General features: G+C 48.1%; 1 protein-coding gene across 4 annotated transcripts in view; it reads right to left on the reverse strand.

Moving 5' to 3' along the window:
* Positions 1-271: 271 nt before the first annotated feature.
* Positions 272-26,045, reverse strand: part of CGNL1 (cingulin like 1) — a 161,246-nt gene continuing 135,472 nt past the window's right edge. For 2 of the 4 annotated variants that reach the window (XM_043555333.1, XM_043555335.1), the window contains exons 12-19: positions 25,132-25,302; positions 20,989-21,150; positions 18,109-18,198; positions 7,102-7,185; positions 6,323-6,447; positions 5,261-5,369; positions 4,789-4,952; positions 272-3,476 (exon numbers count right to left, since the gene is read on the reverse strand). In XM_043555333.1, the coding sequence (XP_043411268.1) occupies positions 3,341-3,476; positions 4,789-4,952; positions 5,261-5,369; positions 6,323-6,447; positions 7,102-7,185; positions 18,109-18,198; positions 20,989-21,150; positions 25,132-25,302 (1,041 nt within the window). In that variant the 3' untranslated portion in view covers positions 272-3,340. The remainder of the gene's footprint in view (positions 3,477-4,788; positions 4,953-5,260; positions 5,370-6,322; positions 6,448-7,101; positions 7,186-18,108; positions 18,199-20,988; positions 21,151-25,131; positions 25,303-26,045) is intronic. The other 2 variants (XM_043555334.1, XM_043555336.1) reach the window with 2 other exon arrangements.

Raw genomic sequence — 26,045 nt, forward strand, 5'->3', positions numbered from 1 at the left:
TTTATTCTCAGTTACTAACACACTTCCCATTTTGCCTTGTTCTGCAAGTGGGCAGTTTGGATTTCTCAGCACATCACCAGCAGCAGGCATATTAATTCTCTCAGTGTTTATCACTGACCCACACCCACCCTTTTATTTCAGAAACGGGTCCCAGGCATGACAAGTTCCACCTCCTCGAGCAGTTTCCAGCCATTCACCTTGCTGTTTCTTGGTGGACAAAGAGCCAAGCTCTGGAGCAAACAAGGGAGTCAAAATAATGGGAGAGTCAAGATTCCTGCTGGGTGACACCATTTATTGAAAGGCAACCTTGCTTTATCCAGTTCACGCACACGGAGGTAGATGTGCCCGAACGTCTCTTCCCCATGACAAACCAAAGCAATCAGACATACCCAAAAGCTGTAGCCCAAGAGAATAAGCCTCTTGCCTTTGTCAAATGACACTCTGAAGCAGGAAAAAAAAAATTATAAAGATATACCATGATTGTCTCCTCGGCATTGCATTTGGCCACGTATTTGTTTATTAAATAAAATATTTTTTTCTTTTTAAGCTAGCTAAAGAAAATATTCTTGAATAGGGTTAGTTCTTAAAGCAACAAACAGAAAAAAATGAGTATATAATAAAATCAAATGATAGCATGTCAGAGCTGGAAAGGACCTTGCACCATGGTCCTCATTTATTCCAGGCAATCTCTGGAGCACAGGCCCCATCAAGGTCACCCCTGTCAAGGTCACCAGGGCAAGAAGAGCGAGGACTTGAAAACGCCTCTCAAGTCCCAGTCCAATGTTGTTCCCAGCCCGCTACACCACATGCTTCACTGCTAGAGCCATTCTTATGTAGGGTGATGTGTTTGTTAACATCTACAGCGGCCCATCTTTTCCAGTAAGGATTCAACCCTTTTGAATGGTGATCTCTGTTCTCTTTTCATGGGCACCTTTGCTTCTTGCAGCCAGACTCATGGCTACCACAAGGAACTGGCAAGAAAGAGAGACAGTGACTTTCTCACAAACCAAGATGGACACTCACCCCCAAAGTTCTTGCATCTCCGGCCTTTCTCATCTTCCACCTGCAGTTATGAGTGAGCTGAGGCATTTTTAGGCAGACTTGGCAAATTCTAAGGATGGTGGAAGAAGCAGGGAAACCAAGAATATACTGAGGGTCGAAGGGAATTCCAGTGAACCAGGCTTGTTGTGTCCCCAAGAGCACAGAAGAGCTCCAGGGCTAGGTAGGGAGGGGCTCAGCCTCTGTGTTCATTTATATGACTGTTGTCATCACCCTCTTTCCCCTAACTGCACTCCAGGAGGAGATTTTGGTCTGCTTTATTCGCTGCTGTATTCCCAGGGCCAAGGACTGTGCCTGACACATGATGGATGCCCAATAAATATTTGCTCAATGAATGAACAGCTAAAGGGAAGAATCTCTCCACACCTCAAATAAGTAATTAGAGGCAAGAACCACTCCAAGCCAGCAGAGGTGGAAGAGGGTTTGACTCAACTGGAGTGGGGGAGGGGGGAAATCCTGGGGTAGGGGACGGTGACACCTGCCCTTAAACCCAGCTGATTACTCTGAATCCTGCTCAGTGGGCTCTGTGACCTCAGGTAGGTAGCACACTGAAACACCCTGCTCCTCTTGGCAACTGTCATAGAGTTCTCTGGTCCACAGGCTTCCAATCAATTAGAATGCCTGGGGACACTGTCAAAGCAACTGAACACTATTCTCTCTGCCCCATTGTGTGTGTGTGTGTGTGTGTGTGTGTGTGTGTGTGTGTGTGCATACACACACATCTTACAGTGTTCTCTCCCTGGCGTGGCCCTCCTGAGCTGCTGGCTCTACACTCTGGCCCTCACCTATAGGGGCCCAACTGTGACTGGATTTGGCCTCTGGCCATTCCTGGGAACAATCAAAGTGGGAGGTGACACTAGAAAAGCCAGGAGGAAGTACTGGGATACTGCATGTTCCTGATTCCATGTTCCCTATAATGCTGTCCCAGCAACATGGTCTTGCCACAGACCTCATTGAATCCCAATTACAGGTGCAGGCCAATGTCCCTCTGTTCCAGGAAGCTGGGAGGAGCCTTCCAATTTGTATAGAAACACCTCCTTTCATGTTTTCCCTTGCTTTTCTGACATAAACTCGAAATCCTACTCAATCTGCCCCTTGTCTACACATCCCCCCAGCTTTCAAGAACTTCCTTCTCTTCCTTCCTCCGCATACCCATACATGCCTGCTTATCTCCTCTCCTCCCCTTCCCCGTGACCTTACTGGACACCACCTTTTCTTCCTCACATGGTTGTCCAGGAGCCTTGTCCCCACACCGTCCTACTCCCCACTAAGCAACCCTAGGCAGAGGAGGCTACTCGGAGGCCTGATGTGGGCAGAGGGAGCAAAGAACCAATAAGAAATGACAGTAAGACCCCATCCCTCTAGAAACTACATCACTTGCCAAAAGCCTTACTTAAAAGTCTCCCTACCCCAACTGTGGTAAAGACATTGCAGTTGGTGACCAGGAATTGGTCTCAGCAGGGTTCAGAAATGACAACAAAATTCTAGATAAAATAAGTAAGCAGGGCCACAGATACAAGTGATCCTCAGACTTTCTCTCCCTCCATAAGTTATTTACTAGGACCACTTGAATTTCTCTTCTCAGAATTAATTGTCCCTTAACACCACGGCAATTCCTTCTTTCCAACTCTCGTGTCCAAAGTAGTCTGTATTCTACCCTCTCTCTCATCTAGGTCTTAATAAAAATCTAATAGCTCTGTGTTTTAAAAAATAGTAAGCTAGAGGTGTGGAGTTTACAAACAAGCCACCCTACAAAGCCTCTGTAATATTCCACAGGGCAACAGAAGCAGTCCATGAGAATCTGGGTTAAAATATGTACAGTTTATACATCCTCTCTCTCCCCTGCACAATTGTTGTTAGATAATAACTAGCACTTTGGACCCTTTTCCTTGGTGGGGGAGGGAGGAGGGGCAGGAGCAGCACTGCAAACGGTGCCAGCAGATGGCGGTGCAGAACCCGGGCTTCCGCCTGCCAAATCATATTCTCCAAACCCTGCAATGAGTGGTGGCTCCTCTGCCTCGGGAGTCAACATTTAAGCTGCAGTAGCCACCTGCCTGAGCTGGGAGAGGCGTGCTACCCCTTAGAGACTCTGGGAGGACCGTGACGTGGAGGAATCAGCCTGTCCTGTGACCAGGGGACGCCGGGTCTCTGTTCCGCGTGGGCGCTGCCGCTCCCGCTCCCAGCCGTGCGTGTACAGCTAGCTGCAGGTCCCCGCTGCAGGAGGCTGGCTGAGGGTCTCCGCGAGGCATGACGGGCCACCTCCACAGCCCTGGAAGGGGACTCAGATCTGGCTGATGGCAGTGCTGTCTTTGGGAAAAGTGTAGCTCAGCGGCGCCTCATGGAGGCTCCCCCCGTCCGTGCTGAGGTCATCATCGTCCGTGTCGTCCAGCACCTTGCTCGGCAGCTTCTTAAGTCTGCTGAAAGAAGAGGGGGCATGTTTCCAGGCCCTGGGCTGCGGTTCATCTCTGTTCAGGGGATGAAGGAAGGGTCTCGGGTTCCTGTCTGTCCACCCCACTGGCTGGCAGAGAAGCCCACGGGCTGGTGTGCACCTGACAGTTCCTTCAGCAGCAGGGAGCAAACTGCCCCAGGCTGGTGTTGATAGGAAGGGCTGGGCAGGGCTGGGACAAGTTGGGTAGTACTGATTTTTCCTTTTGCCTCAAACTACGATATGTCTTGTCAGGGTGCTGTTGTTGATCCACCCCCCCCCCTTTTTTTTTTTAATTTTTTAATGTTTGTTTGTTTATTTATTTATTTTGAGAGAGAGAGAGAGACAGAGCACAAGTCGGGGAGGGAGAGAGGGGGAGGGAGAGAGAGGGAGACACAGAATCCGAACCAGGCTCCCGGCTCTGAGCTGTCAGCACAGAACCCGACACGGGGCTCGAACCCACGGACCGTGAGATCATGACATGAGTCGAAGTTGGAAGCTTAACTGACTGAGCCACTCAGATGCCCCCGTTGTTGATTCCATCTTAAATTTTGCTATCTTGTTTACCATGGGCTGTTGGCATTTATTTTTTATAATATTGCATTAATTATCTATCTTGATTACTGAGATTTTTGGTGCCCCCTTAAATGGTGCACCCTAATGCCAGCCCTGGGGCCAGGTTCTTGATAGAAAGGCCCTGTTTACAGGATTCTTAACGGGCTGGGGTCTTCTGTCCATTTACAAGAGAACCACCTATGCTGCCAGCATAGTCAGCCTCTGAGAAAGGCTTAGCTCTATGGATGAACATGAATCTAATCCACCCTGCACCCCAGTGACCCTGGGGCAGGTAAAGTGACCCCCACCCCCAGTCCCCTTATCACAGCAGGGGAGCTTTAGAAACAGCTCTCTCCTGAGATAGTCTAGTCTTCATGAGGATATGAACCCAAACCTTATCTTATTTCTCCCTACAAGCAGGAGTCCTAAGTGCTGGCCTAAGAGCTGCTTTCTCCATGGTGGTATGAGCTGGGCCTCCTGCTTTGAGCCTTGGTTACTCCTTATGGCTAAGAGGGATGAAGTTCCCAGCTGACATCAGGAGACTGGTTTGGGGATGACACATATGAGACCTGAATGAACAGATGGGGTGACCCAAGCGGATGCAGCCACTCTCTAGGATGGGATGACCCCTCAAGGCGACAACAAGGAACTGGCTTCAGACACCAGGAGTGAGAACGCCCTGAAAGCGCCAAGTTCTCCTCAAATGTCAGAGGAATCACGGTCCCCACGGGGCCACCACGCTCACCCACCTTAGGTCCTTCTTCATGGAATTGAGCTGTCCCTGCAGCTGCTCGTTGACATCCATCTGTTCCTCCAGCTCCCTCTGCAGCTTCTTTTTGGAACTTTCTAGTCTGTCAATTTCCTCCTCAGCCTCCTCCACCTGTCGCTTCATTGCTTTCAAGCGCAAACTCAGCTGCATTGGGAGAGAGGGCAGGTTGGGTGCTAGCTGGTAGCGCAGTCCAGCCGGGAAAGAGAAGAGTCCAGCACAGACAGGCCAGCAATCCAGCCACCGTCTCCCCAAGAGACCGAGAGATGGCAAAGGGAGCAACCAGTCTCAGCTCAGGGGCTAGGGCTTACTGAACCCCCTACTGAAGGAGGCTACAAAGGCCACACTGTTCTACGATGTGCCTGGGGTGAGGGGAAGAAGGGACTCAGCCTCCACAACTCCATCGCCCTCCTACCTGGGGTGTAAAATCCCATCTGGGAATGAGGGTCCCTCACCTGGTCCTTCTGATCAGTCAGGGACAGGTGCTCATCGTCCACCTGCATCACCAGCTCCTTCACCTTCCGCTCCAGCCGTCGGTTGCTGAGCTGGAGGCTGGCCCGCTCCCTGAAAAGGTGGGGGAGAGAGAATGAGACCCTCTCATCTCAGCCCCTCAGGAGGCCCAGGGCAGTCTGTGGAGGAGGGGAAGCTCCAGCCAGGCAGCCTGGTCAATGTGATGGTTAGGGTGGGAGAACACGACAGTATGGGATGAAGTGGCTGTTCCTGGACAGGTGAGGGAAAGGGTGCCCTACGAAGGGGAGTGACCCGCCTAAAACCACAGAGTCAGCAACAGGCAGAGCTGGGACTGGAGCTGCCCTGAGTTCTTCCAGTCCCAGACTCTACTTTTACAGCAGAGGGTCCCTGACTGCCAGGGTGTGAGCATCACGGGTCTCAGGCTGCTCCAGCCCAGCCCCAAAGTCCTACTGAAAAACAGTGCACAGTGCCATATGCACATGCACCTCACCCCTTCCAGGAAGGTGAGGGGCCAAGAGTGAGAACAGAGGCCAGTAAAGCTCAACCCTGGTGCTGGCCCCCAGGCTGTGACCTTAGAGCTAGCTGCAGAGAATCTGCTGGAAATGAGCGTGGCCCTCTGATCCCAATGCCTCCCACCCACTGTGGGGGTCCTGCCAATCTCTGAGATGGCACTTGCCCTCTGCTCCAATACCTCTGGCCCCCCCGGGGCAGAGTCAACCTCCTGCCTCTAAACCAGCTCAACCTCAGTAGCTTATGAGGCAGCGTGGTCTGCTAAGGGGTGGGGAGAGGGGCAGCCGCATGGTGGGGAAGCCGGGGACTCAGGAGTAGGCTTCCTGTGCTGTCGTCCTGCTGATGTATATTCAGCCTGGTTACCTTCCTCAAGCACTCACTGGGACGGGTCTCGGTTTTCTCATCCACTGTACCTGCTCTACCCTCCTCACGTGAAGGCTCATGAGGACAAGAGACACAAATGGGAAAGCACTCTGCAGTGTGACCACCACTACGTGCCAGGCCTCTGCACCGTAGCTGGTCCTGGTGGGGCTCACCTCTCCTCGCTCTCCAGACGGTCCTCCAGCTCAGCGATCCTGGCCTCCATCTGTACCACCAGCCCCTCTTTGCTGGACCTGTAGGAACCTTCCAGGTGGATAATCCGGCTCTTTAAGTCCTTGTTCTAGAATCAGACGGGGGTGCTGTGAGGGGTGTGTGTCTGCCGCACTCTCTGTGCAGGTTTATGGGGTAGAGCCAGCATTTGGTGGGCAACTGTGATAAGGCTGCCTTCCGTGACAGGGTGCATGGCCCCAGGGGACCTAGGGAAGCCAGCAATGTCTCCAGGGAAACAAGAGCACTCAGCTCCTGGCAGGCCAAGAGAAGAGGTTCTACCACGTGCCCTTAGGAGCCCAAGTGAAATCTTTGGCCGTCCTAGGACTCCTAGATGTCAGGCAAGAGGCGTGGCCTTCTCTTCTGTCAAACCTATCGGGGGTGGAGGAGGCAGGAAAAATAGGCTCCTCCGCCAATAACATACATAGTATTCAGTGAAGAATTTACGTCAATGGCATGTAAGAGAAATGATTCAAGTAAGCTTTGAGCAACTCACGGCTTTTTCATTTCTTTTGCGTTAAAATCCAGCCCTCTTAGGATCCAGAAGACACCACCTGCAATTTCTCCTCCCCAAGCTGCTCAACCTCCAAGCAGATTTAATATCATTGGAAAAAAGACCTTGGGAACACCTCCACCTCTCGGGCGGGTTATGTCCCAGAGCTCTTTGGATGCCATGCAAAGACGACCCTGTTGGGGGGGGGGGGGTCTAGTCCAAAGCCAGCCTCACCTGTCTCTCCAGGGAAATCTTGTCACACTCTAAGTCCTGCTTGACAGCTCTCTCCTGGAGTAGCTCGCCCCTCATCTGCTCCATCTGCACCAAGCAGAACAAAGCCAGCAATGAGACAGGCTGTCTCTAGATCCTTCAGGCTCAAATGGTTCCCGGGTACCAAATTCTAACTGCCAAGTCAGCTCCTCTTCATCAGGCCATCTCCTCTTGGGGGCAGGAGCTGTTTCGCAGATACTCTTGGTTTCGTGATGATTGCAAAGATAATGACACAAAAGGCAGTAATGGTCACAGCAAACCCTGCTGCTATGGACTGAATTATGTCCCGCCCCCCCAAAAGATACAGACTCCTTGTATCTAAGATATGACCTTATTTGGAAATAGGGTTTCTACAGAGGTAACCAAGCTCAAATGAGGTCATTAGGGTGGGCCCTAATCCACATGACTAGTGGCCTTATAAAAAGGGGAACTCTGGACGAAGGGACAGATATGCAGCCAGGAAAGATGGCCATGTGAAGAGAGACACAGGGAGAGTGCCACGTGGAGAGAGAGGATTGGAGGGAGACATCTATCGTCAAGGAATGCCTAAGGGCCAGAAAACTGCCAGAAGCTAGGAAGAAGCAATGGAGCGTCTCTACAGGCCCAAGGGGAGTATGGTTCTGCTGACACTTTGATTTCAGACTTTTGGGCTCCAGGACTGTGAAATAGCACATCTGTGTTGTTCTAGGCCACCCCATTGGGGGCATTCTGTTACAGCAGCGCTAGAAAACTGGTACACCTGCTTAGCACTCCACAGGCACTAGCCTGTTACGTCCCCGCAACACTCCCAGGAAGTAGGCAGTACTATCTCTGCTCGGGGCACCGGGGCTTAGAGAAGCTCATGAATTTGTCTGGAGACCGACCACTCCAGCTAGTTCTCCCAGGACCGAGGATGTTCTCAGGACACAGGACTTACGATGCTAAAACCGAGTCCAGGCAAAGCGGGATGAGTCAGTGATCCAACCTGACCAAGATCTACAGAACTAGTAATGGGGGGCAGTAGTATCCATATGAGTTCCTGACTGCTGCATTACAAGTTCAAAGTTCAGAAAAGGCTTCTACTACAGTTAGCATACCTCAGAGGCTGCTAGATTTCTCCGTTCGTGTGCCACAAACAAAAGTCAGCAAGAATACTGCGCAGCTCCAGGTGACCTGGCAAAGCCTAAATGCTACCGAGGATTTCTTCTGTATTAAGAGAAAATGAGGCTAGCTGAGCAGCACCCAGAAAGAAGTCCTATCGCCTGCCTCTGTTTCCCATTCCCAGCGGGCTTTAGGCAGCAGTGAAACAAGCACCAGAGGCAGAGGCCCCACACCCTGTTCCCAGGACTGTCCAGCAGAGGGCAGCCTGAAGAGGCCAGGAGAACTGACCGGGGAAATAAAACCCACCTCCTCCCCTATAAGGTGGGGGTTCAGCCTGGGTAAGAGGTGTACACACGGGAGTGCCTGGATACTTGGGGAGCATCTCTAACAATCTCACCAGCCTGGCCTCCACTGGGATTTTCATCACCTGCACAAGCACCTGAGGAAAAGAAAAGCTCACCCCTCCCCCCCCCATCTGCCTGGAAAGCAAGACCCGGGGGTCCCAGGAATAACAGGAGACACGACCCTGTTGGGCCACACTTGCATCTCCTCCCTTCTCCCACAGTCCCTGCACTGTGCGTATGGTATGTCTGGCCTGGAGTGGGTGACAGGGAGTGCCAAGGAATAAGGCAGGCGATAGGCAGGGCCTGGACACGGAGGAGGCTGGGACTCTGCCCACAGATGAGGGGGTATCCGTGCAGTCAAAACAAAAAACATTCACATTTTTGCACTTCTGACTGGCAGGCTTCTAAGTCAGCAGGGTTCAGAATTTTACAACAGGAGACACTGATGCCCAGGGCAGTTATACATGTGACCGGAGATAGCAGGACTAGAACCCAGATCAAACCTACTCACAGCCCACGACTCCACCTGCCCTGGCTCTCTGGACCAACATGCCGAAAAGGCTTCAAATGGATCTAGGGTTCGCATACAGCTGTCTTGTAAAACCCAAGGGTAGAAGGCAGTCTCCTTAGGTCATCCTTGCATGCAGTAGGGGGAAAATGCCAGCAATGCAAAGGGTCAGCAGGCAGAGCGTGGAGAATTCTGCCTCGTGACCTGGCTCCCTCCCTGCATGGCCCCAGAGCCCTTGAGAATCACATGCTATAAAGGTGCCGGAATATTCCCGTAACTGCCACAAGAGCACAAAGTCCACAGCTAATGAATGCGGACTCACAGCCCACTCGGAGCGGGGCCTTTGCACACGCCACACCACGCACGGAGGGTGTCAGCACGGCCGGGCCACGGGACTGCAACGTGCCTCCCGGGAGGAAGCGTCGCGTTCACGCCCCTGGGCAGAGGCCAGGACTCCACTGAGAACGCGGTTAAACTGTCCCTGTGATGGGAAGTAATTACACAGACGAGCAGTGGCCGCCTGGCTCTTCTTCTGGCTCCGGGTTCACTTGTGTGTGACCCGAGGCGCCTCACCTTTGGGAGGCAGACTCGTCTCTACAACAAGGCACTCGAACAAAACAGCCTGTGAAGGCCCTTCGAGGTGGCCCAAAGCAATGTACAGTGAAAGCACATTTTGGTGGCTCTGCCACCCTCTGGGGTGCTGTGTGGCTCTCCTGAGGAAGCCAGAGGCCCCTGCCCCCATCCCTGCCAAAGAGGAGTCACCCCATCTCTCTGGACTCTGAGGAGTGTCCCCGGAAAAGGCCTTGCCCTGTCAGGTGCCAGTGAGCGTGTGTCTGTGAACACACCAGCTTGCCTGCTGGGGGACAGCGGGTCTTAGGATGATGGGATGGGTCAGGATACACTACACAATCAGCCCCAGGACGCTTAAGACCAACGCAGGACGTGCCCTCAGTATAGCCGTGCGGGGGACAAAGGAACCAGTCCTGTATATGCAGCACATGGCAGAAGTCACAGCCCAAGCTCACAGGACCGGGGAAAGAGACCCTCAGTGGCAACCTACCTGAGAGGTCTGAGGGGAGCAGGAGAGGGAATAGAGCTTGCCAAATCAGGGCCACTGGTGAGTCAGAGTGGCAGGTGGGAAACAGGACGGGCTGCTGGAGGAATTGGACACGCAGGGACAGGGGACAAGCAGGTTAAGAGATGGGGGACAGGGAGCAGTCACATAGGGCCCATCAGAACAGGTGACAGGAGCAAGCATGGAGACTGCACTCACTAAAGGAAATCTTGAGCATCTTTACAGTGCTGTCTCATTTTGTCCTCACCCCTCTGGAGGAGGTAGGTCCTGTTAATAGCCCCATCGGCCCCTGGAGCCCAGGAGAGGCTGTGGACACAGGCACGGAGACTGGGTGACACCAGCTGAAGCCGTGGGACTGATGAGAACCCCAAGGTGAACTGTATGATGAGGACCCAGAAATGTGCCCTGGGGAGCATGCTCCCCCAACTCCATTAGGGGAGGCCGGGAGGAAACCAGGGCACAGCCCTGTCCCCAAAGCCAAGAAGGCTGAGGATTGAGGAAGGTCAGGCATAAGGAAGCCCAGGAAAGAGCACCTGAGCAGGACAAGAAGTCCACTCTGGAAGGCTCAGCAGAGGGGGGACCCAACCACAAAAACTGGGAAGGGAAGGTGCCGGGCATGAAGAGGTGGGTCAATACCTCTCCTTGAACTCCAGCGGTGACAAGAGTCACCTACAACTGGAGGGCTGGGGACATGAGGTTCCCCAAAGAGGACTGCCACAGAGGGGCCCCAAACCTATCAGCAGGCAAGGGTGAGAATCACAGAGGAGAGGAAAATTCTAGATGCTGGACAGTAACGAGAAGGGAGCTGGACAGGGAGACTGACCGTGTACGGGGAGGGACAGGATGCAGGCCTGGTGCCAGGGGAAGCATGGAGTAGGAGAGACTGTTCTCTGAGCCTCTGAGAGAGCATAATGCAGGACTTAGGGGAGGCAGGTGCCTGTAGCTCAGAGGCATGGAAGGGAGGAAGAGAGTGAGGGAGGGGAGGAATGGAAACTTATTTTCCCAAAGTGTGGGTTAAGGAAGAACTGCAGGTTAACAGTTGCTGTCAGATGTAAGGCCAAAAAGTACCAAAAGACAGTAATAGGCCAGCAGAGCAGAGGCAGAGGTCTCACTGCAGCTGTTTACAGCAACTGCTTTTAGGGGAAAGGTGGTGACTGCTACAGCTGTGCTCCAGGCCTGAGGACCGAGCAGGGACATACCAAGAAGCAAAAGCCCCCGGTGATAGGCGTGGTGGGGCAGCTGCAAGTGTCCTGGGCACGTGTGGGCCCTTCAATCCTCCTAGCACTCTGTGAGGCAGATGTTATCACCCCATTTTCCAGGTGGGAGGTTCAGGAACTTCGGAAGCAGTTTTGGGATTCTCACCCAGGCTTTCTGGCTAAAAATCATTCACTCCTTTTCTCCCTCTTAGCACATGTGGGAAAACCCCGGTCTCTCAATGAAGGGCAAATCCCACAAGGAGAGAGCATTCTGGCAGGAACTTCCACAGAGGAGTGAGGCAGACAGTGCCAGGGAGGGACTCGAGGACCACCAAGGGGCCATGCAGTGCTGAACCCAGACCAGGAGTTCAAGACAAACGTGCAACTTAAAGACGCAGCCGGTGCCCAAAGCCTTGTTCCCTCAGTGCCCCTTATTGGAAAATCTGGGTCCTACCAGGACACGGGCCTCCCAGTGCAAACGAACACTCAGAGGGTCAGCATGCCAGAGCCCTCCACAGGTTCAAGACCTCCCTGGAGAGCCCAGGGTAAAGGGTGAAACTCCAAAACAAGCAAACACACAAAAAAAACCGAAAAACAAAAACAAAACAGTAATTATTTATACTTCACATCCCCTCAAACGATGACTATTAAAATGCAAAATATTTGCACTTAACAAAATGCACTATTAAATGCAAAATAAATCAGAGCAAAGAACAGGAAGGAACAAATGTGCAACCATAAAACCTAACAGTTAATGTGACTGGGCCATCAATTTTTCTCGAGTCTTTTGCAATCCAAGGCTTTTAGCAGGCAGGACAAGTTTCCTTCGGTTCTTCAGAAAGAACAACCTGACAGAAAATTCCAAAATAAATCCACTGTGTGGAGCATTATACAAGGAATACCATGTGAAGTGACGGATGCCACTCCCGAGGCTGGGTTTTAGCTCTACTCAATACAGTGATCTCTAGGATGGGCCCAATGACTTGAGAAGATTCTAGATCAGATCCTTCTTCCTGTCACCTGCACTGGCAGGAAAGGAAAGGAAAGAAAAGGGGAAGGGGAAGGGGAGAAAAGAAAAGAGAGAAGAAAAGAGAGAAGAAAAGAAAAGAAAAGAAAAGAAAAGAAAAGAAAAGAAAAGAAAAGGAAAGAAAAGAAAAGAAAAGAAAAGAAAAGAAAGGAGAAAAGCCTCTGGCTTGGCCAGTTTCCTCCTTTGGACTAGAGAAGTAAATCTGAGTCTGGGAAAATACCTCTTTATAGAAGTTTAGTGCTTCATATGCTGTTTACCCTTCAACTATATTAAATAGACCAAATAAAAACTTCCAATCAAATTAGAAACAGAACAGGAGCTGAAAGCAACAGTTTATCACAGCTGGACTGAAGGAATGCTAAACCTAGAACATTCCAATCGGAAATAACAGTATCAGACTCCAGTGGGGTTTATGTCAGAGACACCCATGACCTGAGCCAGCGCTCAGGATTAAAAGCAGCTGCTCTGGGTTAACAAGAAGCCAAAGATATTTATGACTGCTAATAACAATATTTCATCCCATCACCTATGTTTACCACTGGGCTGTAAAGGGCCTTGTGACCTACACTCCTGGCTGGTGTTAAAAATACCAGGAAGATCCTCAATCATAAGAGAGGAAAATCATTATTAACCAACTATACACATTGGGTTTGGAGCAGCCCATACAGCAGCAAGCAGTTCTGAGAGTAGTATCGTTTTAATCACAAGGAAAAAAAAAAAAAAAAACCCATTTTGATCCTTCTGTCACTGACTACAAAGGAGTACCATATCCTAGAGGATGCATCATCCTGGTGCAGACTGAGCAGCAGACTGGCGCCCACCACCTGGGAATGACTGCACAGGCCTGCAACCTTATCCACTGGGACTTATCCTATAGTTGCCAAGGCAATAGCAAAGCCTCACTCAGCCCCTAGAAAGAACATAAAGCCACCCAAAGCTCTCCAGTTGGTATTTTTCCTCTTGTCTGACAGCTGCCCATGTCAGATGAATCACCTTTCCACTAGGCTGGGTTACCTTGGCCTCTGTGGACAAGAAAATGCCTCTCCATTTAGGCCCAGCCCTACTGTTAACTGTTGGTACTCAATCACCAGCAATGACACAGCAATGCCCAGTGAGCTAGAACATCAGCCTGACACATTTAAAACCAATGCTGGGCCTCTTTCACTATGTAAATTCTGGACTCACAGGACAATCAAGAGAAGATCAGGTGAACATAAACCCTCATCCGTATTAAGAGATACCATGGCTTCATCTTTCACTTGGGAATAGAGGCCCTAAATGTATTTGGGGGAGGAGGCAGGTCTTTACCAGTCTTAGTCTAATGCTGGGATGATGGGAACAGGTGGGAAGCAATGGCTTTGGAGCCAAATCCTAGGTTCCCCTCTTACAAGCTTCGTGACCCTGGGTGGCCACTTACTCACAAGGCCTGGAAACAGCGACAGAAAGCATGCACAGCACAGGGCACAGCACCCAGCACTTAGGGAATCCTCACTAAAGACAGCTATTGTAAATGGTTTTGGAGGGAAGAGAGCAAAAAGGATTTCTCTGGATTTAAACAGACCAAACCCAGTAAAATATCCACTATTTAAATGAATTTTCCTTCAATTTACAAGTTAGAAACCTTCCTGCATATGGTGAACCCGTATTTGGTTTCAAAAACAGAAACCTCTGTTTTATAGAATAAGCTGTCACTTTATCAGCTCTAAATTCATCCCTCTCCTTCCTGTTAGCCACATATGAAAACAAAACCCAAGCATCCAAAAATTTGAAAAAACTTTTCTATTAGGATTCCCTGAATCCATCAGTCTGAAAAATAACATCCTGAGCATGTATGGAAAAGGCCTTATTAGAGTTCATAAATAACGTGTCCAGCACTAGTTGAGTGTCAAATGTATGCATAAGAGGAGGGGGGGGGAAACACGTAAAGGATAGAATGTTTGATCTCAAAACTGCCTTTCCTATTTTCTGTCCCTGGAAAAAGCCCAGTTGAGCTTCCTTCTGGTCTCCCGTTCACCTGTCCCAACCCAATCACATTAACCTTCTAGAATACTATGTAAGCTTCTCTGTCTGCTCCACAACCTTCGATGGCTCCCCACTGCCTTCAGGATAGGGTCCATTCAATACCCTCAACCTGCCTCTCCAAATTTATCTCCTATTATTTCCTTATGGAAACCAGAAACCTAATCAAGCCGTAGCAGTCCATTCATTGCTCCTTGAAACACTGCAAATATCCTACTTCCCAATCTTTGTTCACACCATCCATTCTATCTAGGATTCCCTTCCTACTCCTTGGTTTGTCTAAATCTTACCCTTTCTTCAAAACTAGCCCCATGGTCTTCCCTGCTATGATGGCCTTCCTCTAAGAACTCCCATGGTCCCCCTGCTATGATGGTCTTTCCCTCATTACCTGCCTACATCTCACACTTGGCATTGAGTATCTGCACTTTGTCTTGTTAGTTACCATTTCTGGGGGCATGGTCCATCTCTTCAAACACAGCACTCAAGGACAGGAACCACTTTTGATCATTTTGCACCGTTACCACTACATGCTACTTATGCACACAGCAGGTATCCGTCACACCTTACGGGCACTGGTAGATAGAACACTGGGGAGTCAGGAGATCTAAGGCAACTAACAACTAACTGGCTGTGTGAATTGGCAAGATCGTGGGTGGCCCTAGGCCTCAGATCTCTTGTGCACTGCACGAGAAGTCTGGGGAGAGGAACTTGGAACTCCTTGCCAGATCTAAGATTCTCTGAAATGGGTTGGCCATTTACTGATACTTCCGGACAACTTTTTTTCCCTGAGCTTTTCCACAAAAGCCTTCCCACAAAGACTAGGGGGAAAACGAGAGATGTTTGGGGGGAAGCGAAATTCAGAAAGGGAGCTTGTAAGAATGCAGGATTTAAGTAAGAGCTGTAACCTTTTCCTTTTCAATTTAAAGAGAGCAAGACCCAAAAAGTATAAATTCCCCATGTCTTCTCTTGTCAGAGCCTGATAGCAGTTTTGCTGAGCGTCCAGGGCTAACGTTATAAATCAGCTTGGAGATATGAGACAAGCACCATTTCCTGTTCTTTAGGAGATGTCCCCGTTAAGGAGGTGTCATAGGTTTGAGGGGGCAGAGAAGAAGGCATCTTAGTTTTGGAAGTTTCCCCTTTCTCTGATTCTGGCAGGAAGGCAGCAGGCACATGGCCCTAGACGTTATTAAAGTAAGTAGATTGAAATCAGGATCCAACCATCTATACCCTTCCTTGGAGCCTTTAGGAGAGGGGAAAAAAAAAAAAGGCTCAGATTAACCTTGACATTGACTGAGAATTAAATGTTTTCCAGTGAGGCAGGTATTTGGTCAACCATTTCTCTGCACTATGCTTCCTCACGAATCCAGAGGCAGCAAAGGCCAGATGAGGGGCCCTGGGCACTGGATCAGGAGACAACACTTCAAGTCAGGAGTTTTGTTTTGTTTTGCTGTTGTTTTTTAGCAATTCCTACATGAATTTGAACATGATGCTCCACTCTTCCGCTTAAAACAGATACCAGGCTTCACCTTTCCCTCCCTACCTCAGAGAGGGCAGGGCGCAGAAAGGAAACAGAAGAGGAAAACAGAATGAATAGGACAAAGACGCTGGAGACTGCGGAACCCTCTCTTCGGACTTGCAGCTCAGACACAGGGAAGGATGGGGAATTAAAGAGTGTCTCAGACAGTTGGTTATATGCAGCCAGTCATGGCACCTCAATGTTAGAATTTGGAGAAGCCTCCAGAAATCTCCTGAACAAACAGCCTCACTTTCATAGACTTTAGAGACTGCGCTCAGAGAGGCTAGGACTTTCCTGGAGCTCCCTGGGGCTGTTGCAGGAGTCAGGCCCTGGACTCAAAGTCTGGTGCTCTTTCCAGCAGTTCTATGCCTCCCGTGCTCAGGTGAGAGAAGGAAGAAGGGGCCAAAAGAAACTGATTTAAACGATCGGTGTTCTTAGTTTTAGGCCATCAGCTGAGCAGAGGGAGGCAACCACTTTCTGTGTCACTGGGTCTGTGTTTTGGTTTTGGTGTAAAACATGGGGTATGGAAGTCTGTTTTCCCTGCCTGGTTAGGGACTGGATGACAGACGTTCCCCCCATTCCCTGCATACATCATGAGAAGCATTAGCAAAACAAATTCATGGCCACTTCTGTTATCACGAATGCTCAGCAGATCCTGAAATGCCCTGTGGCAATGTGGCTGCTCAGCCAAGCTGGCAGGAACATGTCACCAAGCAGCTTTTATACCAGTGTAGGAACTTAACAAAATGCAGACTTTAGCAAGAACCCGTGAGGGCTCAAGTGTCAAGGCTGGGCTCCCCATCTGGACTTCAGATTTTCACGAGATTCTTCTCTGAGCTTCTGCAGCTCCGGCTGGTTGGGCTGCCAGCCCCCTAAGCAGGATGCTACCAGCACAGCACAGAACACGCAGGCAGAACTGAATCTGAGCTCAGTGGGAAGGGAGGACGGAGCCTCGGATTGCAAGTTCTTCACTCTCAGAAGCAAAACAGCAGGACTGTTGTGCTTGTTTGCAAAGAGCCTGTCAGTAGGGAAACAGTGGCAAATGGAGAAGAAGTCAGTGATTCCCCTCTGACTCTGAAGAGGAGCTACCAGCTTGGAATGGCACTGTCCCCAATCACTGGCACCTCCAGTTTTTGGGCATCCTGAGGCGGGGCAAAGGTGGCGCATGTGGATAAGTAGAAGACTGAGTGACCTGAGGAAAGTGCTGCTTTGGATGAAGATTTTGCCCAAATCAACTTGCCTTTCTCAGATTTTTCATTTTAATCCTTTATACAGATATTTCTCTCAATTATACGCAGCATCATCCAAGGCTTTTAGGTTTGGTTTGCATTGTTTAATTAAGAAGGTGCCCAAAGCAAGTCAAGTGGCAAAGAGCTTTCCAAATGTCTATGTACAGCTTCTCCAGGACCATGTTCAGCCCAGCATACAACTGAGTTGTCACTGAGAGTACATCCCTTCAGAGGTTTCTACAGGCAGCCACATGTATCATTTGTAAATGAAAGGCTGAGATTAGAGAATACAGGTTCTCTTCAAAACTGCCACTGCGTATTTTGAATCCTGTCCCATAATGGTTCCACGTGTGATCACTCTAAACTTTTTTTTAATTAAAACATGGGAAAAAAATTCAGAACCCTTGGGATTACATGGAGTGTAGTTTGGGAAATGAGTTCTATTATCTACGGTGTGAGGACAGAGAGAACTGCCCCTGCTATCTCCAGGTGCTGCTGTACGGATAGATCAAAGATAAGGGGAATTCCTTCCCTTTGAAAACTGCAAAAAGCATTCACTTCGAAGGGACTGTTATTGTATGGTGAATGCTTCCTAGGTGTCTCTATTGCTTCTCAAAGGAAAAGTCTGCACCACATCATTCACTTTCCATGGCACTAACACAGTGTCAGCCACAAAATTTCACGCAATTGTTTGTTGAACTAATGATTCTTAGAGCCTCTGCTCTAAAAGCACTTTGGCCATCATGGCCAGTAGATTGTTACCCATAACCACTCTGGAAACTTCCACCTTGCGTGCTTTAAGTTATACGTTATATCTCCGTCTTGGTGGCTTATTATGGGGAAGACTACTCAGTCCTCCGTCGTTTCCAAAGGGCAAGAACTTTTCTTCCCTCCTCTGGCCAAATCCGTGGATTTAACTTCTCACATTTCCTTTTTCACGAAGGACAATCCATTCATCATTCAACTACACACAGTACCTGTTCCCTGCTCCGAGTGATCCTCTCAGACAGCAAATCCGAATTATTTCTTTCTTCTTCCAGTTCCATCTCCAGCTGAGACACCTTGTCCTAGGAAAGAAGGAAGACACAAACATGCCCAATGGAACTTGCACTGACCCAGGTTAAGGGCAAGTACTGCCCTGTGGAAAGAAAACCTCAAGGGAAGATCAAAGCAGGGGATCCTTAGCGTTTGGGGAAAGGACGTGTCTATTTCCCACAATGCCCAAAAAACTGTGTTTTATTGCTTTCATAAGGTAAAATGTAATTGTGCATTTCTAAAATACATATTACCCCAAACCCTAACATAAGCACTAGGGATATTTTAACATGTTTCCTTCATGTCTTTTTCCCCCCTCATGAATCCAAGATCTACCTAAGGCTAAGGTCTCCAAGTTACCTGTTAAAAGGGAATGTGTGTGCTCAGCTATCATCCAAGACATACTTCTCTAAATATTCCAAGCTCTGGACAATGTTTTTCTCTCTCTGCTGCTCAGGGTTTCCTAAACCTTGCAGGAGTAAAGTCTACGACATACTTTTGCACCTGCCTGTTTGTTCTAGGGAACCTCATGCACTTTGCACTGTGGAGTCCCAAATCTGCACCAGAGTAACACAGAGACAGTGGTGGTCCATTCTGTTAAACCAGTCATTACAGAAGAACTGTCATCTCTTTCTTCCTCTCTGGGCCTTCATTTAACACCACGGAGTGCTAAGAGAAAAGCATTTCGAAGTAGCTCTGTGTACGAAAAAAGAGGCTTCTAACACAAACCACTCTGCTTGTGGGGTTTGCGCACATGTTTCTCCTGTCACTAGCCAATTTGTCATATGTCTGGGTTAACTCAGAGCCACGCACGCTAAAAAGCAATTAGCATGGTGAGTTTTTAAACACGAGTCTGTAGCATCTGTACGTAAACACTGTCTCTGCAATTGTCAAAGTTGGCTGACAAGCTATGGACGCCTCTGTAAATGCCAAAAATAAGACTCACAGAACTCATGCGAATGAGTAAATGTCTGTGAATGCCTTCCCTGTTGGTGAACAAAGTCTTTCGGGAACCTAGAAAGCTCCCTCCCCGGAGGCTGAGAGTCCCAAAGTCCAACCTGGAAGGGAGAGCTGGGTTCCACACCAAGCCCCGTGTTTGTTCAGTGGTTCCTGACTCCTCCAGGGACAGTTCTGCCTTTGTCAGAAATCACCAAGGGTCCACAAGTATTGTGTTTACATAAAACAGCCTCTGAATTTCTGAGTCTAAAGAAAACGCCCAATTGTTGAGAAAGCCCTGGAATCCCGAGAATTAACTTGCTAAATGCAGCGAAGGAACAGGAAAGATATTAGTCCCAGCAAGACAGTCCTGCCAGCCGCCTATCAGAGGAGGAGACATGCCTCCCATGTGCGTCACAGAGGTAGGCCCTTGAGAGCTACTAGTCCTGTAACTAATGGAGAAATAACTAAACCACTGCACAGGGGAGAGTGAGGCCCAGCTATGTCATTGCCTCTAGACCTGGAGTTGGCAAAAGGTTTTAGTCAGAACAATCTAGAAGATGACACCCCAATGTTTAGCTAAAAGCACCTCCTCACACGGTTCTCTTCCTGCCTAAAATCTGTACAATTCAAAACCCACCAGGAGCATTCAGGGGGCCACTACACCAAAGGTTCTTACACCACTGCCTGATGAGGCTTTAGCCTGCTTTTAACCAGATTGTTTAGGTCCTTGAAAAATCACTTCCTAGTTAACCAGGATGACCTTAGCTTTCCTTAAAATGAGCCCCTCTAATGAGATCAGAACGAGGACAACAGCAAAATACACAGCAATCCTACAAACAGAACTGTAACCAGGTTATTCCAGCCTCTAACAAGGGCCCATCTAATAAAATCTTTAATGGTTGAAACATCACTCCCTAGATAAAAATCGCTACTAAGTCTCTTGGAGGTTTTAAAAGTTATTTCTCTTTATTTGCAAAATCAAATAAAAAATTCCATGGGTTTTAAATTCAAACTATCTCTCTCTGTTCTTAAGCACTTTTATCAAAACCTTGACAATTTTAACTTCTCCCCTTGGTGTGGGGCTGATTCTCTTTCTCTCTCTAAACTACATTGAGTTGTGGGTGTGTGTGTGTTGGGGGGTTGTTGTGGTTTGGGGCTGGTTTTGTTCTTAAGCATTACTCTGTTTTACAGGCTCAGGGAGACTGACGTTAAGGTCCCTCCTGTCATGCTGGGTAGCCTGCTCATGTTCATGTTCAAGTCCTTGATTCACACTTATCTGCCGTGTTGTGTTTTCACCCTGTGAACTGATCACCTCCAGCTGGCGATTCCAGTGAGCACATCCTGACCTACTGTCTGGGGTTATGTACATATGGTGTATCCAAACAAGAATTGAGCCACACAGTTTGCCACTAGCTTGGGCAAGGTGGATCACCTGTCGGAAAAAACGGGCCAGAGTCAGGAACAGGAATGGAGCCATGTGGTGAGGCAAGTGAGAGCCAGCAGTCAGGCAGTGTGGGTGCAAGGCACAGCTCAGCCCCTCTTTAGATGTGCAGCAGTCCTACCTCTTCTATAGTGGGAAGCATCTCCAAAGCAATCAACAGGAAATGCTCTGTCTGTGTGCCCTTATGTAAAGTCACCTGGCCTCTTTGGGGCTCTGTTTTGTTTCCTCTTGAAGACAACGAGGGCACTGTTTCCATCATTCCTTTCAGCTCTGATGTCCTATGCGTCTACCAACTACAAGCTTCTTCCTCAAATTGAGAAATGACCACAAAGGTCTGGCTGTTCCAGAAAGTAAAAACCAAAGGCTTAGGTGTGCACGGCTTCTCTTGTGTCCCATGCTCGCCCTCCATAGGCCCCAGCTCACACTCACGCGGCCTACAGACCTCCATCTGCTTGACGAGTCTGCTTCGGTCATCTTTGAGGTGACTCTTGGCCTCCAGCTCATACTCCAGGTCCTTCAGGGTCTGCTCCAGAAGTTGCCTTTTTGTAAGTGCTTCATCTTGAGCTCTCTGGTGGTCCCGTAACTCTTCTTCCATCAGACGCATCTAGAAGGAGTGGGCGGTTATCTGGCCTGTATCAGGAGCACCTGGACAGCATTTGGACAGTGCAGATGCTGACCCCAGCGGTGATCAGGGGATGCCCACGTACTGGAGATCAGAAGACCCTGAGCAAGTTCCAACTCCCTCTGGGTCTCAGTTTCCTCTTCCTCTAGCTACAAGTAGTAATCCCTTGGGTTCTAAATTCAATGTAGTAGATGTTCGTTACCATCTTGAAATTAATGTAACAGAAAATATCAGAGTAGAGCAGTACAAGCAGATATTGTTTTGTGAAACCTTTGTGCCAGATATTCATATATTTGTATGGACGTACCTATTACTGGGTTGTGATGCGAGATTTATTTCTTTCCACATAGGTCATAGCCAAAAACACTTGAAAGTCACTGAACTAGGTAAGTAAGTGCTTCCTAGAGTGCAATTTATTACCCACCTGTACCGGCATCATCTCAGTGGAGGGTCAAAATCAGGGGAAAATAATAACTGAACTAATGACCCCAAAACAACCTACAGACACAAAATCTAATAATATAAATGTGCAGTATTAGGTGAAAACCTCTGCCTCTAGAAGAAAATCCTGTATCAGCTGTCATAATTTACAGTGTTTTTTTCATCCACAAGGTGGCACTGAACTAAAGGCTTTGAAAAACATGCCACAAAGATTCATACACAAGGGGCTGTCCATGTTTTCTACTTCTCTGGAAGCTCCCTGAGGGAACCAGCCACCTCAGCACACAGTAGGTGTTCCTTACACATCTGTGTGGATTGATTCAGTGAAGACAAAGGCTGTTTTGTTTCCAACTTCCTTCCCTCTTGGAGCTGGGGTGAAAGCACTCTTAGGAATAACTACACCAGGGGTTTATTTCCTTCAGAGAGTATATGACAGTGAGTGGCAAACTCCATTAAAGAAGAGCATCCTTTGGGGGTGCCTAGGTGGCTCAGTCAGTTAAGCTTCTGACTTCAACCTCAGTCTTGATCTCATATCTTGTGAGTTCGAGGCCCGCATTGGACTCTGTGCTGACACCTCAGAGCCTGGAGCCTGCTTTAGATTCTGTCTCCCTCTCTCTCTGACCCTCCCCCAATTGCACGCGTGCCCGCGTGCACTCTCTCTCTCCCTCTCAAAAATAAACGTTAAGAAAAAAAATTTAATTAAAAAAAAAAAACCCAACATCCTTTGAGGGTATTTTCACAGAGAGTTGGGGAAGCCTCAAAGATGGTCTTTGGGGCAGCCCAGCAGGTTGGCCTAGTTTCAGAAGTCCAGTGGAAAGACCTAAGGGAATGGGTTCCTGTCGTGGAGGCTGATCGCAACACCGGACCTTTCTATGACAACAGCATAGCCTTGAGGAAGATCTCTCCAGTTACAGACCTTCATCTGGCTTGGTGGTAACTGAACCAGAGCACAAGGGGAGAATCATCCCAAGGAAAAACAATGATGGAACATTCTTTAGATACTATACTATAGCGCATTAAAACAAAAAACAAAAAACAAAAAACCTCTCCAGGGGCACCTGGGTAGCTCAGTCAGTTAAATGTCCAACTTTGGTTCAGATCATGATCTCACGGTCCGTGGGTTTGAGCCCTGTGTCAGGTTCTGTGCTGACAGCTCAGAGTCTGGAGCCTACTTCAGATTCTGTGTCTCCCTCTCTCTCTCTGCCTCTCCCCTGCTTGCATTCTCTCTCTCTCAAAAATAAACAGTGAAAAAAATTGTTTTTAAATCTCTCCAAAATAAAGTTTTAAATTACAAAAAAACCTCTGTGACTCAGTTTCCTTATTTGTAATATGGGATTATCATAAAACCTACCTTAAAGAGCTAAGATGAGAATCAAATGAGATTAATACCCGAAAAGAAGTTTGAGGGTCAGAAAGACTGACAAACCAATGCACAGCCCACACTCCTTTCTTGATACCCTTCCCACTGCCCAGCACATTTCTGTCTTCTAATGCCCAGTATGTCCCTCCTAACGTCTCGCAAGGGCTATGTCAAACTAAGAGTACTCAATACAAATATGCACCAGAGAATACATATAGTGTCTAGAATCACAAGTAAGCAAGTAACTTTTGAACCCACTAGTGTTACCTTTAAGTAGTCAGAACTGCCCTTTGCTAAGTGGGATTTAGAAAATAAACTGAATAGTGAATTCTGAGTCTTAATTCTCTAAAGATTACCTTCATCAGAACTTCCTAGATCCACACCAAAGGCAAAATATGTAAAACATCTATTTCTCTTAAAGCGAAGAAGGCAGTGCTGTGGCCCTGAGGATAAGCCACTTTGTTGTTAATGGACAGTTTTAACTCAGCTCAACCGAAACACAGGGTTAGGGGCAGTGAAGAGTGCAGCTTAAGCTTTTCAAGGATCCAGAGTGACCCTAGCCTGTTTATTCACTTTTGTTTTAAACAACTCCACTGGTTTCCATAGCTTAATGCAGGGCGGTATCTGACTGCAGTTTCCTTCCCGAATGATGAGGTGTCTGTTTCTGCCATTTATATGGAAACAGTGTCTCATAGGGTTACACCACAGAGAAAAATCTAGGAAGGGCCATCTTTGCTTTCACCCTAAGAAATCCTCTTTTGAATTACCGCTCTTTTATAAACAATATAGGTCTCCTGCTGGCCTTAACGAATCTTTCTGGATGTCAGTTGCCTCATCTAACTAGAGGATCTCTAAAGTTCCTTCCAATCCAAAGATTCTAGCTGAACCATAACCGTTACACAGAGAGTTAACAGGAAGCACTCTGCAGGGGTCATTGTGACACTGTGATTTTTCCAAAATCAAAACAGCACACCACGTGGTTGTTGGTGTTAAGACACCAAATAATCTGAATCTCCCCTCCCATTTGCCATAGAAATGCAAATGACTTTTTTTTTTTTAAATGCGGAAGAGAACTGTGATGTCACTATGCTAATTTCAATGATCTGTGGAGTCCTGTATCATATGATGCTGAAGCTGAGGGGACCTGTTATCAGGGTCCTTCCAGAAGTGTTCTAGAGGTCTGTAATAAATATCCATTGTTCTCTCACACGGTTATAGCACTGACTCATGGGTAACATTTCTTTGATCATCAAAGACATTAAAAGTTTGTTTTTTAAAGAAAGTCTTGTTTTCCTGTGGAATCTTGGCACTGCTTGTGAAAAAAAAGCAAGTCTTGGAATTTAAAAAAAACCTTAACATTAGTGTCCAGGACATGCAAGCCTCTACTCTATAGTTTCATGTGTTATCTCATTTCATTACGAAATGATCATTATTTTGTATACTTTTAAAGAGGAAAGAGGAGATGCTCAGAAAATTGGGGTAACTTGCTCAAGGTCATCCAGCTGGCAAGAGGCACAGTGAGAAATCAGCAGACGCTGTACTTGTATTTTAGAGCCTTCAGCTTTCCATTAAAATAATCAAAAACATTCCCTTTTTCTTAGTTCTTTACGAGTCAAGACTGAAGGGAGCTAACATTTGAGTTACTTTGCTCTATTATTCCTAAATATAAAGCTAAAAATGTTTTAATAATTTCAGTACTCATAAATTCCTGAGGATTTCTTTTTGTCTCCACCCATTGTTGTTCTGAAGCTCTTGTCTACCCCAACCACCCTAATGAAAGTCTATATTTTCTAAATGAATGGCAAAAAGTGATTGTTTACTATAATACTTGCTCTATGATTAAATTAAAACATTAATACAGAGGAATCATTTGGGCACACCTGGGTACACCACTCGTGCTCCACAAATAGCAGCTAAACAGTTGAGGCAGAAAATCTTGAATTAATCAAGAAGATGGCCACATTCAAGTTATGTCAGAGGCCCTAGGACTTTGTGTCTTAGAATGCCATTTGCCCCATGTATCCTAAGGGTTAACACTGAAGAATCAAGCACAAATGCCGTCTTAAGATCTACCCCAAGTCTCTCCTAGAAAGGTTTAAAAGCAGTCTCTGAGGATAGTTTGACTAAGGGGTAAACCAGGAACTGATCCAGCCAGGCATTACCTCATCCTGCAGTTTCATGGCAGTCAGACGTGACTTTTCAGCCTCTAGGGTTTTCTCCTTCAACTGCCTTTGCATTTCTGCAAGCTCCCTGCGATTTTTCTCCTTATACTCATCCAGCTGGTTCTGGAGCTCCAGGGTTGATATGCGGGACACCTCGACAATGTCAGCCATCTGGAAGGGGTGACATGGATGTGAGCCTACCCTGTGATGCCCCATGTGGGGCCAGGGAGCTAGGTCTGGGTCCCATCTAAACACAGAACACACATCTCCTCTTCTTTCTTTGACAACCTCCCCCAAAGACTGTGCAGAGAACCTTGTCATGGGCTGTCCAGGCTCAGTCACCTCTAACTTGGAGGCAGCATGGAGGGGTGAACAAGCACACCCTTTGCAGCTCGATATATAGACCTTGGTCATGTCCTTGCTTTGCCACGTACCAGCTACATAACTGGGACATGTACTTAAACCTCTCTGGGCCTCGGTGGCGTCCTCGTCCTCGTTGGAAATACCAGAATCACAGTATCTTTCCTACAGGGTTGCTGTCAGAATTAAAACAATACGTATAGAATTCTAGTTACAAAATAGCTAGTAAAGTGACTGGTACATAGCAGGTTATCAGAAAACGACAGGCACTCCTGTTGGCTCCTAGAATGTGGGGAAGCCAGTCAGCTTTGTGCCCTTCTCCTTCTGGGTACTCTGGGGCAGAGATGAGCTGAGAAGACAAGTAGCAACTACTGGCGTTTGGAACTGTCTTTCACGCTCCTGGACAAAACAGATGGACGCAGACACAGAGACTGTGATTCAGGTAACACCTGTGAAGTCTGCACTTACATGCCAGGCTCCTTTGGGTAATTGTGGAGAGGAGCTGGGCCCAGATTCCAGAGGGTATTTTCTAGACCAGTTTCCCTTTAACTGGG

Source organism: Prionailurus bengalensis, chromosome B3 (genome assembly GCF_016509475.1).
Source record: "Prionailurus bengalensis isolate Pbe53 chromosome B3, Fcat_Pben_1.1_paternal_pri, whole genome shotgun sequence".
Taxonomy (NCBI): Eukaryota; Metazoa; Chordata; class Mammalia; order Carnivora; family Felidae; genus Prionailurus; species Prionailurus bengalensis.